General features: G+C 40.7%; 1 protein-coding gene across 1 annotated transcript in view; it reads right to left on the bottom strand.

Annotated features, from left to right (window-relative positions):
- The window catches only part of LOC112193228 (dynamin-related protein 4C), a 28,297-nt gene extending 13,393 nt beyond the window's left edge, over nucleotides 1-14,904 (bottom strand). The window contains exon 1 of the mRNA XM_024333301.2: nucleotides 14,721-14,904. Coding sequence (XP_024189069.2) covers nucleotides 14,721-14,882 — 162 coding nt within the window. The 5' untranslated portion in view covers nucleotides 14,883-14,904. The remainder of the gene's footprint in view (nucleotides 1-14,720) is intronic.
- Between the last annotated feature and the right edge of the window lie 3,040 nt (nucleotides 14,905-17,944).

Raw genomic sequence — 17,944 nt, 5'->3', positions numbered from 1 at the left:
ACACTCCTAGCACATAACATATGGCTACGGGCTCACTACCCAGATCATCCCCTTCAGTCAATTTGACTTGATAATGCCAGAGAGTTTACATCGAAAATTTTCGATGACTGTTGCATATCATTGGGTATTGATATCAAGTATCATATTCCCATGTACACACTCAATTTGTCTCGCGGAAAAGCCACCATTAAAAGACTACGATGGTAGCCCGGACTTTCGTAATGCGCACTAATATTTCCGCTTGGGTTATGCAATATCGCATGCAGCTATGCTAATTAGTCTACGACTCATAGCAGCCACTCAACTTTTATTTGCGTTACAGCTAGTGACTGGGTTCGAGTCTAATATCTCGTACTTATGCATATTTGAGTGTGCGGTTTATGTGCCAATTGCGCCGCCACAGCACATCAACATGAGTCATTGCAACGAATGCATATATATATATATATATATATATATTTGTGTTGGACATGAGTCTCCAACTGTAAGTCCGCTATGTAGAACCCTTGACATGCGATCTTTTTTTTTTTTTCGCTGGATTTGCAGATTGTCACTTTGATGAGACAGTCTTCCCGTCGTTAGGGGGAGATTAAAACGTCAATGTTCACCAGGAACGACATGAATTGTCGTGGTCTGTCCCCACTATGTCTCATCTTGATCCCCTAAAAGTGATGAGATCACATATACCTGCTGCAAACATGCCTGCAAGGATTGATGTCCCCACAAGAGGACATGGTGCCACCCAGAGAAGATGGGTACGACACCACCACCATGTATGGTGGTATGGTGACGCCACAAGGTGACATAATGGTGTCATAGGACATGGGTTCCGCTAGAGAGCGTAGGAGACCCATAGGTTCGATGGATTCTCACCCTAAGAAGAGAGCGAGTTTGGCACAACTTGATCCATTGATCATTGATACTCAAAATCCATCTCATGAGAATATTTTAGATTGTGGTTATGTTCAAGAGACATCGTTGGGGGACGCTTCAATGTTAGAACCAATTCCTGAGAATATAGAGATCTCTACGAACTACACTAGTGTACATGAGGATGTGGAATTGTTGAGACCAATGACATCAAACCTTACTCCGTTGAAGAATGCCAACGTAGAGAAAATTAGCCTAAATGGAAAGATGTGATCCAGGTTGAATTGGATTCACTAACAAAGAGGAAGGATTTTTGGCCTGAGATGCCAACACCTCCTAACATAAAACTTGTTGACATTAATAGGTCTTCGTTAGATAGCGTGATGAGAAAAAGAGATGATAATCTCGCCTTATGGCGCAAGGCTTCTCACAAAACGCCCTGGAATCGACTACGAGAAAATATATTCTCTCGTAATGGATGTCATTGCACTCCACTACCTTATCAGTTTGGTAGTTTCCGAATAACTGAACATGCAGCTTACGAATGTGGCCACTACGTATCTTTATGGGGATCTAGATACGGAATATAATGAAGGTTCTTGTGAACTTCATTTACCTAAGTCAAGTGGCTCTAAACAACGGAGCGCGTTTGTAACGAGGTTGAAACGCTCACTAAAGTGACTACTTGATTGGGAATGGATATGATGAACTATGCCCACGTGTTTCCATGACAAGTTCAGGATTTGCAATTGTCACGGTTTATGTTGATAAACATAATTGGAACCCTTGTGAATTAAGGAAAACCGCTGAACACCTGAAATCCTAGTTTGAGAGGAAGGACCTTGGGAGAACACGGTTTTATCTAGATTTAGAACTTGTATACCGTGTCAATAGATGCTTAGGCATTTTGATAAAGTCAAAAATGCACTCCCATGGTCGTCCGTAGTCTTGGCCCTAAAAGGGATCCGTTTCGTCCCAGGGATGATGACGAAGACGTGTTAATAGCAGAAGTGCTTACTTATGTACAACAGTTGCATTATTGTACTTAGCACAATACAAGACCAGACACCTCAATTATTATGAACTTGTTAGCTGGATATAGCCCCGTGCCAACACGCCGCCATTGGATTGGCATAAAGACAATCTTTCGATACTTGAGAGGTACGATTGATATGGGCTTGTTCTATCCCTACAGAGAGAAAAGAAATAACGAAAGTGTGGGATCGGACTCCACAAGGCAAAACGCCACATTCCGTGCTCCTCCTCCCCTCCATCAAAATGACAACGATGTCTTGATGAGTTTTGCTGATGCAGGGTATCTCTCTGACTCTCACAAAGGTCGCTCCCAAATGGGTTATGTCTTTACCATGGGAAGCACTACGATATCTTGGAGGTCTACAAAGCAGACCCTTGTTGCTACTTCCTCAAATCATGCAGAGATTATCGCTCTACATGAAGCCGTGCAAGAATGCATATGGCTAAGGTTTGTAGTTAGACATATTCAAGGAACTTGTGGTTTGAAGTCTACCATAGATGAACCTACATGCATTTATGAAGATAATGCAGCTTGTATTGAGCAAATGAAGTTAGGTTTCATCAAGGGCGACAACACCAAGCATATATCACCTAAGTTCTTTTACAATCAGCAACAACAAACACTTCTAAATATTGAAGTGAATCAAATCCGTTCAGAGGATAATGTAGTGGACTTGTTTACCAAATTGTTACCTAAATCCACCTTCGAGAAACATGTGAAGAGCATCAGATTAAGAAAGTTATCCGAACTCCCATAATTGTAGAAATCAGGGGGAGACCTTGACATCAGGGGGAGGTATGATGTCTACATGTTCGATCTCGAAGAGTGAAGGACGTGTTGTGCTCTTTTTGCCCTTCGACCAGGGTTTTTGTTACCTGGCAAGGTTTTTAGTGAGGCAACGATCAAAGCGTCATCACCGAGTTTGATCGGCACAAGGGGGAGTGTTGAAGGATGTCGACTACTCCACATTCACGCGCGTTGCGCTCTTTTTCTCCTTCGACCAAGGTTGTTTTTTCCCATAGGATTTTTATTACTTGGCAAGGTTTTTGACGAGGCAACTTAGAAGTGCATAGCAGAGGCAACACCATTGACATGGAATATCCAAGGGGGAGTGTTGTAAATGATAATGAATATTCATGCAATAGGCATTGCTTAATGTATGCGATTGATATACTCGTAATGTATGCGATTGACATACTTGTAATGTGCGATTGATAGACTCGTAATGTATGCGATTGACATACTTGTAATGTGCGATTGATTAGTATAGTTATTATGTATTGCCTTTTGTATACATGATGTAACCCTATATAAACCTCATGGTGAGATGAATACAATACAATACAATTTTTCCAATTCTCTACAACATTATGGAGTTTTTAGTGAATTTAATCAATTTATGCATTTTTTTAGTTAAATGGGTCGCAGTGTTAACCCTTAAATGAGTCATTTTGTCCAACACGACACGACCTATTTATTAAATGAGTTAAGCAGGTTGGAAACAGATAACACGTTTAATAAATAGGTTGGGTTTGGGTTTAAATTTTTGACGCGATTAATAAATGGGTTGAGTTTGAGTTTGTCTCTTGTGACACGACATATACCTTGACCCGACATGAACCCAATCCGACACGACCCATTGACAGCCCTAGCTTTAATGAGTATGTAGTGAAATTGAAAAATGAAAATAGATAAGGAAAATAATAAAGAATGCAATATAATATTATTGAATTGGAAAGTCTAGAGAAAATAAATATAATATATTTTTGGTAAAATTATTGTTTTTAATAGTCATTTTATAGTAGGTTATGTATGTTATTTAATAATTCATAATAGTGTGAGGTCAAGTGAGCAGATTTAGAGGTCATAATAGAAACACTCTAAAGCAAAAGAATCGAACCGGTTAGCTAGTTTGGACTTCACGATCTTTGATCTTTTACATTTTAGAACTCCCTGCAAAATTTGTTATTTCATGCATCATAGTCCAATAAGTTATGACTTGAATAAAAATCATGATACTTATATGATATGTCTTGTGATATTGAATCGTGTTGTGCTGGTAAGTGGTAACAAAATGATCCTTATGAAGGCCTTCCTATAATGAGGACAGGAATCAATGGAAGTATGAAAAAGGTAGCTGATTATGAAACAAATGTATATTAACATTCCGATGAGAGTTTTTATTTTATTTTATTTATTTACTTTTGTGATAAGAAAAGACCCATCACTTTTTAGGAAAAAGTGTATCCCACAGACGGTGCCATTTGTTAGTGATGAAAAATTTTGTTTAGGAATGTGACTCAACAATTAATGTGGACTGGAACGGGAGTTGAACTGGGACCAATCGAGAAACTTCTATTCATCGTTGATTTGATGGTGACGAAGTGAAGGCTTCTCTCCATTGTTGACTTTGGGGCTGACGAAGCGGAGGCTTCCCCTCGCTAATGATAACGAGATGAAGGCTTCCCTTTACTTCGTACTTGGATGATGACGGAGCGGAGACCTCTTTCTGTTGATGATAACGGAGCGAAGGCTTCCCTTCGCTTCGTACTTGGATGATGACGGAGTGAAGACCTCTTTTCGTAGATGATAATGGAGCGAAGGCTTCCCTTCGCGGTTTCACTTCGCTTTGTACTTGGACGATGATGGAGCGGAGGCTTCTCTTCGTAGCTAGTTTGAGAGGGGGGGGGGGGGTACCTGCAAAAGGCTCTCCGATGCCTAAGTCAGTATATTTCTGAGTTGAATGTAGTAGACTTAATTAGAATTCGATGTCATTCCTAGTCGTTTTGCCCCTATTTATAGGTGTATTATAGCTTGGGCTGCAAGTAAACTTGCATGGCAAGGCGTCGGTGACTTGGGTGGCAAATCACAATTAATACCGTATCTATTCCTGTAATTATCGCCACTTATGGCTGTAATCATTACCGCAATAATTACCGACTTACTGGTGTAATGTTTGCCGTACTTAATACTGCAATCATTTCCACATTTATATTTTTCTTTAGGGTTTTTGTCCATTTACCCTAATTCTAAGGTCATTTATCTCACTTACCTCATAATTAAGTTTTTTTTTTTAATTCCCCCTTACCCATAAAGACTAATAAGGTCTTCCCTAATACCCAATTAAGTTTTTTGTTTATCTTTGAGACTATTTTACCCTCACCGCTTTGTTACATAGAGAGAGAGAGAGAGAGAGAGAGAGAGAGAGAGAGAGAGAGAGAGAGAGAGAGAGAGAGAGAGAGAGAGAGAGATAGAGAGAATAGAAGAGAGAGAAGCCATAGGAGACTTCGCCGGACTCCGGTCACTGACCACCACCCATTCAATTTCTCTGAAAACCTTGCCAGAGGTCGTCGGAAAGGTTTATTACCCCCAAATAGACCTTTATTTCCTCCCAATAAAACTCTATATATTAACCCCAATAAAAGTCTACTGGGGTGAATAGAGGTTTATGAAACCTCACCAGAAGTCCTCAAAGAGGTTGTCGGAGATCTCATAGAGGGCCGGAGAGGTTTATTGCCCCTTAATAGAACTTTCGGTCGCCGGAATGGGAACTTATCTCCCTAAAACTTTGATTAAGGACAAAAACAAGGAGATTACATCAATTCAAAACATTTATTGCCCCCCAATAGACCTTTAACATACCTCTATTGCCCTTGATAATTTTTTTTTCTTTTTTCTTTCCTTCTGGACCTTTTGCCCCCATTTTACCCAAAAAAAATTAAAAAAATAAAATAAAAATTGTGCACCCACATCGTCTTCTCCTCCCATCTTCAACTTCGACGGTTGCAGACCTCCCTTCTTCGAGGCTTGAATTCGCAGATTTCACCATCCTATACATTCATTCCATCACAATCAAATTCATATCGAAAATCCAAAACGTAGACCAAAATCAAAATCAGGATATGGAAATCTCTCTTTCCAGGTTCTGCTTGTTTCGGATCTAGACTAGGACCAGCAAGTCGTCGAGGTCGATTTCGATCTGGATTGCCACTAGAAAACCCTAACCCTGGGGGAGGAGAAACGGTCTTCGCCAAGGAGGTCGTAATCAGACTTGGAGGCAGAGTAATTGAGGTTGACGACGACAGCAACTAAGCAGTTGAGGTCGGAATTGAAATCGAAGTGCATTCGATGGCAGTCGAGGTGGACGACGGAGACAACCGACCCCTGTTGGTCGGTTGTCGGGGTATCGCCCCATGACGGCCTGGACTTGGGCGAGCCAGCCACTGGTGACGACGCCATGGTGGGCGGCTCGAGTCTGGTAGTAGCCGGAGTTGGCCTTGGGGCTTTGCAGAGGAGAGAGAGAGAGACACACACACACACATGTAATTAATTAATTAAGTGAAGGGTAAAATTGTCATTTTTCTTGAAACTGGGTGAGTGGGAATAAAAATTTGTTGCTGGGGTAAGTGGGATAATTTTGGCCAATTTTAGTGCTTTGGGTCAAGGTCCCATTTTCTTAATTGTAGGGTTAAATTGGTTTACTGTTTTAGGATATGAGATTTGAGAGAGAGATTGATGAGAGAATTGTGTGTTCCATTATTGATGAGAGGAGCCCTATATATAGGGATTACAAAGTATATTGCCATATGATACAAGGAAACCTATTCCGACTAGAACTAGGAATTCTAGAACCTTCTCTCATAGTACAATCATAGAACTAAACCTAGTTTGACAAGGCACACTAAAGTCAACATTCTTCAACACTCCCCCTTGTGTTGCTCAAACTTGGTGATGACGCTTCAATCATTGCCTCATTAAAAACCTTACTCGAGTGAAAAATCTTGTGGGACAAAAACAACCTCAAGGAGGATAAAAAGTGTACAACACATTCTTCACTCTTCGAGATCGAACATGTAGACATCATGCCTCCCCCTGATGTCGGCAACTCCCCTTGATTACTTCAATTTTGGGAGTTCTGATAATTTTCTCAATCCAATACTTACAACATGTTTCTCGAAGGTGGATTTGGGTAACGACTTAGTGAATAAGTCTGCTACATTATCCTCTGATCGGATTTGATTCACTTCAATCTTTAGAAGTGCTTGTTGTTGCTGATTATAAAAGAACTTAGGTGATATATGTTTGGCGTTGTCGCCCTTGATGAATCCTAACTTCATTTGTTCAATACAAGCTGCATTATCCTCATAAATGCATGTATGTTCATCTGTGGTAGACTTCAAACCACAAGTTCCTCGAATATGTCTAATTACAGACCTTAACCATATACATTCACATACGGCTTCATGTAGAGCAATAATCTCTGCATGATTTGAGAAAGTAGCGACAAAGGTCTGTTTTGTAGACCTCCAAGATATCGCGGTGCTGCCCATGGTAAAGACATAACCCGTTTGAGAGCGACCTTTGTGAGGGTTAGAGAGATACCCTGCATCAGAAAAACCCATCAAAACATCACTGTCATTTTGATGGAGGGGAGGACGCCGGCCACTCTTGGTGGCGGCGGCGTGTACGGTGGCTTTCAGCCTAATGGGGTCCGATCCCATTCTTCCTGTCATTCCTTTTCTCTCTGTAGGGATAAAACATGCCCATGTCAATCGTACCTTTTAAGTAACGAAAGATTTTCTTTATACCAGTCCAATGGCGGCGTTTTGGCACAGAGCTATGTCTAGCTAACAAGTTCACAGCGAATGAGATATCCGGTCTTGTGCATTGTGCGACTCATGTCTCTACTGTTTTCTTTCTTCTTATTTTGGTCAATACTGTTTTCTTTACATCTGGTGAAAAAGATGCATCAAATGGACTTGTTTCTTTTTCTGTACCTCCACAAAACTTAAGAAATTAAGTCTTAAGAACTTAAGCCTAAAGTTTCTTCACAGCGCGCGACTCATGTCTCTACTGTCTTTTTTTTTTTTTTTTCCTTCTTTTGGTCAAGATTGTTTTCTTTTACATCTGGTAAAAAAGATGCATCAAATAAGATTTTTTTCTTTTTCTGTACCTCCACAAAACTTAAGTATTAAGTTTCTTCCAAACGCATTGCTACTGTTGATAAAACTGTGGAAGAAATGCCATATCTAGGCATAATGGGTTTTACGTTGAATTTGCAGGGAATGAGCGAGGATGTGAGCATCAGCAAATTTAGCACACAGTTAGGCTTTGGCCGGCTAGGTGGGTTCTACCAAACAATCATCCACAAGTACTGACTTGAGTACTGAGCATTACATATTATCTAAGAAGCACCAATACGGGTATGAGTATCCGCATATTATACGATTGGATACGTGGATACGGCAAATCTTAAATGTAATAGGATACGGGTACCTGAATTAAATATATTTATATATATAATTAGAAAAACTCAAAAAAAAAATAAGTGTTGAAGGATGTTGACATTCTGCAAAGCCTGCTCTTTAGCAAAATTAGGATACGGGTACCTCATTGGTTGTTTCTAAAGTCCACCATCCGTTCTGCAAAGCCTGCTCTTTAGCAAAATTAGGATCGAGACCGTCCTATGCAAAGGATACTAAAGAAAATATACCATTCTTACAATGAATCCAAGGTGATATTTGTGGACCTATTCAACCACCATGCGGACCATTTAGATATTTTATGGTGTTGGTTGATGCATCGACACGCTGGTCACATGTCATGCTATTGTCCACAAGGAACGCTGCATTTGCTAAACTCCTAGCACAAATAATTAAGTTAAGGGCTCACCACCTTGATCATCCTATTAAGTCTATAAGGTTAGACAATGCTGGGGAGTTTACATCAAAAACTTTTGATGATTATTGCATGTCCATTGGGATTGAAGTTGAACATCCAGTTCCTCATGTTCACACCCAAAATGGTATCGCAGAAGCCGCCATTAAACGACTACAAATGGTTGCTAGGGCATTGGTAATGCGCACCAATCTCCATATCTCTGCTTGGGGCTATGCAATATTGCATGCAGCTGTGCTTATTCGTCTGAGGCCCACTGCCACTCAACCCTTTTTCTGCGTCCCAGATGGTGACTGGGTATGAGCCTAATGTCTCACACTTACGCATATTTGGGTATGCAGTTTATGTGCCAATTGGGCCGCCACAGCGCACCAAAATGGGTCCTCAACGACGATTAGGCATTTATGTTGGATATGATTCTCCAACAATTATCCGCTACATAGAACCCTTGACAGGCGATCTCTTTACCGCTAGATTTTCGGATTGTCACTTCGTTGAGACAGTCTTCCCGTCGTTAGGGGGAGATAAGAACATCAATGTTCAACAGGAACGACAGGAATTGTCGTGGTCTGTCCCCACTCTATCTCATCTTGATCCCCGAACCGCACAGTCCGAAATTAAAGTGCGGAGAATTCTCGATCTTCAGAACGTAGCAGAATCGATGCCTGATGCGTTTTCTGATATCGCAAAAGTGACGAGATCACACATACCTGCTGCAAACGTGCCTGTAAGGATTGATGTCCCTAAAATTAGAGGACATGACGCCAACTCAAGAGTACATGAGCATGGCGCCAACGTCCCCTCTCACAGTGATGGTGACGTTGTGGCTAGGCCCATGGCTCCTGCCAGGAAGCGCGGGAGACCCATAAGTTCGATGGATTCTCGCCCAAGAAAGAAAGCGAGTTTGGCACAGAATAATCCATTAATCATCGATGTGAATAATCCATCTCATGAGAATATTTCGGATTATGGTTATGTCCAAGATACATCATTAGGGGACGCTCCAATGTCAGAACCAACTCCAGAGAATAGGGAGATCTCCATAAATTACACTAGTATACATGAGATGATGGATAGAAATTCTATGGCGATTGATGATGCATTTGCATATCATATTGCAAAAGGAATCATAGAATATGATGATATCGAACCTCGCTCTGTCGAAGAATGTCAACGAAGAGCGGATTGGCCTAAATGGAAAGATGCGATCCAGGTTGAATTGGATTCACTAGCAAAGAGACAGGTATTTGGGCCTATAACGCAGACACCCCCAGATGTAAAACCTGTTGGCCATAAATGGGTCTTTGTTAGAAAGCGTAATGAGAAAAATGAGGTGGTAAGATATAAAGCCCGCCTTGTGGCGCAAGGTTTCTCACAACGCCCTGGAATCGACTACGAGGAGACATATTCTCCCGTAATGGACGTTATATCGTTCCGCTACCTTGTCAGTTTGGTAGTTTCTGAAAAACTTGACATGCAGCTTATGGATGTGGTTACAGCATATCTCTATGGGGATCTAGATTCAGAGATATACATGAAGGTTCCAGATGGACTTCAATTACCCAAATCAAGTGGCTCTAAACCACGGAGCGCGTTTTCAATAAGATTAAAACGCTCACTATATGGATTAAAACAATCTGGACGGATGTGGTATAACCGTCTAAGTGACTACTTGATTGGGAAGGGATATATTAACAATGAAATATGCCCATGAGTGTTCATTAAAAGAACAAGTTCTGGATTTGCAATTGTAGCAGTTTATGTCGATGACATGAACCTAATTGGAACTCTAGATGAGTTAAAGGAAACTGCTAAATACTTGAAATCCGAATTTGAGATGAAAGATCTTGGGAAAACACGGTTTTGTCTCGGTTTAGAACTCGAGCACCGTAGTGATGGAATCTTGATCCATCAGTCTGCATATACTCAAAAAATCCTAATGTGCTTTAATGAAGATAAAGCAAAGCCTGCGAGTACTCCCATGATCGGCCGTAGTTTTGAGCCCGGAAAAGATCCGTTTCGTCCAAGGGATGAGGACGAAGAACCATTAGAGGCCGAAGTGCCCTATTTAAGTACAATAGGCGCATTATTGTACTTAGCTCAATGCGCAAGACCGGATATCTCATTCGCAGTGAACTTGTTAGCTCGACATACCTCTGCGCCAACACGCCGCCATTGGAATGGTGTAAAGACAATCTTTCGATACCTAAGAGGTACGATTGATATGGGCCTATTCTATCCCTACAGAGAGAAAAGGAATGACGGAAAATTAGGATTGGACCCCAAAAGGCAAAACGCCCCCGTCCATGGAATGGCCGCCGCCGCTCATGGTGGCCGGCATCCCCCTATCTCCATCCATCAAAACGACAATGATGTCTTGATGGGTTTTGCTGATGCAGGGTACCTCTCTGACCCTCACAAAGGTCTCTCCTAAACAGGTTATGTGTTTACCATGGGAAGCACTGCGATATCTTGGAGGTCTACAAAACAGACCCTTGTTGCTACTTCCTCAAATCATGCAGAGATTATTGCTCTACATGAAGCTGTACGTGAATGTGTATGGCTAAGGTCTGTAATTCGACACATTCAAGGAAGTTGTGGTTTGAAGTCTACCATGGATGAACCTACATGCATTTATGAGGATAATGCAGCTTGTATTGAGCAAATGAAGTTAGGTTTCATCAAGGGCGACAACACCAAGCACATATCGCCTAAGTTCTTTTATAATCAGCAACAACAATCACTTCTAAAGATTGAAGTGAATCAAATCCGATCAGAGGATAATGTAGCGGACTTATTCACTAAGTCGTTACCTAAATCCACCTTCGAGAAACATGTGAAGAGCATCGGATTAAGAAAATTATCCAAACTCCCACTATTGTAGCAATCAGGGGGAGATATCGACATCAGGGGGAGTTATGATGTCTACATGTTTGATCTTGAAGAGTGAAGGACGTGTTGTGCTCTTTTTGTCCTTCGACCAGGGTTATTTTTATCCCACAGGGTTTTTGTTACCTGGCAAGGTTTTTAACGAGGTAACGGATGAAGCGTCACCACCAAGTTTGAGCGGCACAAGGGGGAGTGTTGAAGGATGTTGACACTTAGTGTGCCTAGTCAAACTAGGATAAGTTCTATAGTTGTAATAGGAGAGGTTTCCTACTCCAAGTTAGAATAGGAATCCTTGTACTCTTAGATTATGTACTTTGTAATCCCTATATATAGGGCTCCTATTCTCTATAATGAAATACAATTCTCTCATCAACTCTCTCTCGAATCACTTTTACTTAAACAAAAAGCCATTAATTATACTCATACTATGGAATGGTATTTTGCTTAATTTCATAAAATGGCTTCGGGCTTCCATTGTTTCTGACCCAAGCTTCACAAAGCCAACACATTCATCTTGACTTCTTGAGTCAACACATTAATTGAACTAAACCCCCTGGTTATCAAGCAACTACCGTAACTCATGCCTTGGATCACAAATTCACAATTCACAATCCATCACAAACGTACGTATCCGCGCGTATCGTACCCGTATCCCGGATCGGTATGGGATACGACGCCAAATTGACGTATCCGTGCATCATAGCTGATATTATCTTATTTCATAAACACCATCAAACCTTAAATGAAGAAAGATTCCTTCAAGAAACTTAAGTTGCATCAAAATTAAAGCAAATCCACTCTATTAATTGCCAGAAATAGATAGTTCATACAAACATGATAAACAACGGCATTATTTTTAGTACTAGCTAGAAAGAGACCACATACTGATGCTATTATGCAAGCACTTAATCACCATCAGGTAGCAACACCATCTACGATCTTAGCAACAACCTGATGCAGAACAGATGGCAGCCCAATTTGAAGAACAGTTGGATCGTGCTAAAGGAGGAAAACGAAAAGTGACTAGTAGACGCGAAACGGGCTTCCGGAGTCCGATTGGGACGTACCTTACCTTTCCGGAAAAGGAATCGCGCTAGAAATCAAACTCGTTTCTATGCCACGACCTGTGACCTTTTTCGGGCTTTCGGGGTCGTTTAGGGCCTCAAAACTGCATTTTTCTATTTTTCGGTATTTTGGTTTTCCTAATTATTTTCGGGTTGTTTTCGTTTTTACCCATGGGCTTTAGGGTTTCATTGTTAGTCACCCTAGGGTTTATTTTCTTATAAATAAGCCGCCTTAAGGCTACAAAATGTATCTTTTATCTTTTATCAATAAAATTGAGATTATTCTCTTTATCTCTGGTGGACTCCAGAATCTTTTGCTTAGGTTTATTGCTGGTAAACCTAGATATCAATCCGTCTGCGTCACAACCTCTTTGGAATCCCTAAGCTTTTTGATGCTATTAATCAGCTTCTCGCGCTTGATGGAAACTGCTGGAGATTCCTCCAGCATTTTTTTCAATCCCACCACCACAATTTGGTCCCATCAACTCATTCACAATCTCAATCTCCATGTCTTGGTTCACAAGTTTCGAAACACTCAACTGCAAATGCAAAGCCATACAATCAACAAGCCTTCTCAGAACAACTTTCCAATACGCAGTCATCCTCATTTTCAAGTCAAAAGCCTGAGAGAGAACATGAGGAGGAGGATACTGCCGAAGGACTCCAAGTTCAACTTCCCCAATACCCTCTACATGGATCGTAGAGTGATTTTCAGTTAACATCAAATGTATAAATGCGTCTTGTTGACCCATCAGCTTACTCCATTCAGATACATATTCTGGATTACATGTATAATCAGTGAGCTTCTCTATTTCCATTATCTCCATCATCCACTCAACTGACCTTTCTTTCATCCTCGATATAAGATTATGGCCAGCTCTTCTGGTGCATACCTGAAGCTGATAATAGTTTTCTGTATTATGCATTAACACAGACATAACCACTTCTTCAATATAACTCCAAACCTTCTCAACAAACCCAATAGGTATGCTCGAGATTCCCTTCACTTTTCCCTGCAAGATAACAAGAAAAGCATTGCGGGGAGCAACACTTGGAAGACTAATACCTTTTGCTTCCTCCAAAAGCTTGATCTCCTCTACTAAGAAGTTACTTTTCGTGTCACTTTCTTCACAGTTGTGAAGTTGATCTGAGTACTGATTGAGCATCTCATAAAGCCGAGCAGTGCAATGCATGTGCTCGTCATCAGGGAATTCATCAAATTCTCCTCTCACCAGAATTTTCCTAAGCGATTCTTTTGATGATCTGATGATCTGCATAAACGCAGTCATGGCTTCAGCAACAGGTGACAGACTCTTTGGCATCTTGTTCAACTCAAAAAGACAAGAATTCAGCTTGTCATTTATCTTCTTGACAATGTCTGGCAATTGCAAGTTTCTAGCTATGCTAGAAGCTTGAATCTGCACCAACTTTTGAGCCAGAACTGGAATTCCAACCATAGATTTGTCAATCTTGGACAACAAAGGATGAGTTTGAAAAAGATGTTGAGATATAGCCCTGGCCTCCTCATAAGTTTCATCTCCAATCCGGTTCCTCACACAGACATAACCAAGACCAATACTAACATCATCTGCTGTAACCTTCTCTAATAGTCCTTCGGGAGCCTTATCAACCTTTGTGACCACAGCCAGAGTTCTATCACCAGCTCTATCCACACTCTGTGACATCCTGATGGATTCACAAGTTGTAAAATCAACAGTAGCAGACAACACATTGAGAATGATGCTCTCTTCAGGCTTGATATACAGCATGATCATATCTTTGATTTGATCATAGATATCCTCAGGCTGACCACGAATAGGAACTCTAGTGATTCCAGGGAGATCAACCATAGTCAAATCCGGAACACCATTCTTCTTCACTAACAAAGTCAATGGGGTGTTAGAAATCCCCTTACCTCCACCAACAATAGCATTGGTGGCATTCACAATATCATCAGTAATGTTGACCTCATCAGTGTGCTCAACTTTGCCGTTGTACTCCAACAGGAACTTTGGTTCAGGACTAGAGTGGTGTTGAAGCCTCATTATAAGGGGTACCCTAGTGCAGATACCTTGTCCACGTGGCAGGCTGATGCTGGCCAGGGATTCAAGGACGCTGGACTTGCCAGATGATTGGTCACCTACAACAACAATGGTGGGGAGCTGAATGCCTTCCTCCATAACCATGAGGCTCCTGAGCTTGTCAATGGCGTCAAGGAGAGGACGGATTTTTTCATTGTAGGATGACACAATCGGTGCTGCTTCAATGATGGCATGTTGTTCGACACATGATGATCCTTCACCTTCTGAAATGCATGCTAAATCTGTTTGCTTTGCTGCTCCCATCTTCTTGATAATCTTATATATTGACTGAAAGAAGACTAGAAGAGTGAGATGGAGGAAGAGATGGAGGCGGAGTAATGGAAAAGCCATAAAGATGACTAGCAACAGTAGGAAGATGATTGAAGCTCATAGAAGCCCACCATTTTATGTGAATTGAATCTGTTTTGCTAGGAAAAAGTGAACCGCGCGCATAGAAACAAAATGTTAAAGCAACATAGTACAACAAAGTAAATGGTAATTAAAGCGAAATAATCGAACCTGTCAGCTGGTTTGGATTTCACGATCTTTGATGTTTTACATTTGTAGAATTTCCTCCACAATTTGTTATTTCATGCATCATAGGCTATGATAAGTTATGACTTGAATATTAATCATGATACTTATATGATGTGTCTTGTACGTGATATTGAATCGTGATGTGCAGGTAACAAAATGATCCATATTACCATATGAAGGCCTTCCTATAATAAGGAGGACAAGAATCAATGGAGGTATGAAATAGCTGATTATGAAACAAACATATATTAACATTCCGATGAGTTTTTTTTTGGGTGACAAGAAAAGACTTAAATTAAGTTAAAGATGGAAGTCTCTAAGGCAACCAGAGTTTACATAATCAAAGAGTTTGTTTTTGCAGATACACCATCTTTGAATGGAGTTACTGTTGTCAAGAAATCTTAGTGAATACAAAAAATGTAAAGTAATCCTAGTGAATACAAAAAACCAAGTGACCTGACAAATAATGAAATCAAGCATGCACAAGAACAAGCACAGAACTAATGTGGCTCGGTCTCTATGCCTGAGTGAGACCTACGTCCACAGGAAGCGCTGTTTGGTGCGTATTGTAACAAGAACAAGGTACGTGTTTTCATACACAAGCCCCGAATACACCTCAATTTTCTATGGAGTCTCTATAACCCACAAGTGATTGGGAGAAAAAGAAATTAGAAGAAAAGATGAGAATTGTCCAAGAGCCTCTTCTTTTGTTAGCTTAAGTGGTGTGTCTCCATTCATGGTGGAAATCAGTTCCAAAGGTAATGTTATACTGATGCCCATCATCGCCTGTCTTTGTCAATCGATGACCAATTATCCTAATGCAATTAATGACGCAAAAGACTTCATCAGGGTAACCTTTAAAGATGATGCCATCAATAAAAAACTGCGTATCATGCAAGGCCTCTCTGTTTCCACTTGAACAAAAGCTACAAAACAAAGACATTGACTGAATGACAAGTTCAAAGATGACTAGTGTGCTTACCTATATAGGAAAAGGTATTGTAGATTGAATAATACTTTCATTGATATATACAGACTAGCCCTTGGACGTTAATCAAACTCCTACAAACTAGGAATAAAAGTAAGGTTCTTGTTTTTTCTGTTGTAGTATAATGGCTATATCATGTAAATAGATACTTGAGTGTATAGATATAGGTATGAAGACTTGTGTGGCATAAAGCATGTGGGGAAGCAACAAGCATGACAGCAACCACCATTGCAGTCACCATGGGGAGTGCAGCTGTAATTAATGTAGCCACAACAATGGACTTATTCCTATAGCATTCACACTATCTTGTACTCCTATAAATACACCCCTTTGGGAGATGAATAAAAACACTTGAATCTTCATTCTCTCTGAATCGAAACTCTCTCTCTCTCTCTCTGTTAATTTACGTTTTTCCTTAAACATGTTATCAGCACGAGCTTCTAGCCCTTGCTAGCCATACCGTGCGCTGCCCCTGCGCTCGTTCCTGTGCAGATCAGCCTGTTTGCACACCCCGAAACATCTTGTTCAGAACCTCTGATCAAAATAATTTCTACATAAAAGTTATTCATCTATGTCTCTTCTATCTGACCTCCAAATTTCAGCCCTGTTGGAGTCGTTTTGATATCTGTACACCATTCGAAGTGGGAGCTGTTCAGCACGCTCGTTCCTGTGCAGATCAGCCTACTTGCACGCCGAGAAACGTCCTTTTCGGGACATCTAATCAAAATACTTTCTTCATAAAAGTTGTTCATCTATGTATCTTATATCTGATATCAAAATTTCAGCCCTATCAGAGTCGTTTTGCGACCTGTACACCATTTGAAGTGGGATCTGTTCAGAAGCGAATTTGCTCCGAATTTCAACAAGTAAGTTTTAAAGATTAAAGTTCCCGTTTTTTGAGTTTTTACTCCTTTTCTCCTCTTTTCTTTTTCTCGGGAACTTGCAATTAAAAAGCGGAATTATAGAAATTCACGCTAAACGAACTAAGAGCGTTCGTAATCAATGAACTAAGAGTGTTCATAATAAACGAACTAAGAGCGTTCGTAATCAATGAACTAAGAGCGTTCGTAATCAATGAACTAAAAGTGTTCATAAAAAGCAGAATTGTGGGGGTTCACGCTAAACGAACTAAGAGTGTTCGTATTCAATGAACTAAGAATGTTCATAATATTCGGACTAAGAGTGTCCGCAAACATCATTGTTTTGGTCTAATCCAAATATTCTTGGAAATTAATTTCTTGGTAGCATAGCTCGGAAACCTTATTATTTTAGCTTTCGTGGAAGTTTAAACTCCGAAACTAATATATCTTCTCTTCTTATTTTTCAGGATGTCGAATGAACCTAGACTCGACTTTCCAATGCTTGACTCAACAGGCTCGGAATACCATGGCTGGGTAACCGACGTTGAGAACCATCTCATTGCGAGAGGGATATTGCCCATAATCTAGGCACCAGTACAGGGCCTTGTGTTCCAACGAACACCCACAAAGCATGCTCAAACACTTATCTTGATGCGACGCCACATGGATAAAACTCTCAGATTAGAGTACATGTCGATCAAGGATGCAAGAGACATATGGGTAGCGCTAGAAGAGCGCTTTGGCAATATCCAAGATTTCCTCCTCCCGGACTTGAAGGTTCAGTGGAACAACATACGATTCTCCGACTTCAAGTCTGTCGCTGAATACAATTCAGAAGCTCTTCGCCTCAAAGCCATGTTGAGATTCTGTGAAAAACCTCTCACAGAAGAAGAACTAATTGAGAAAATTCTCTCCACCTTTCCCGTCGCAGCACTTTTGAT

Source organism: Rosa chinensis, chromosome 1, assembly GCF_002994745.2.
Source record: "Rosa chinensis cultivar Old Blush chromosome 1, RchiOBHm-V2, whole genome shotgun sequence".
NCBI classification, from domain to species: Eukaryota; Viridiplantae; Streptophyta; class Magnoliopsida; order Rosales; family Rosaceae; genus Rosa; species Rosa chinensis.
Note: the sequence above shows the minus strand (reverse complement) of the source record. Positions and strands in the feature narration are given on the sequence as shown.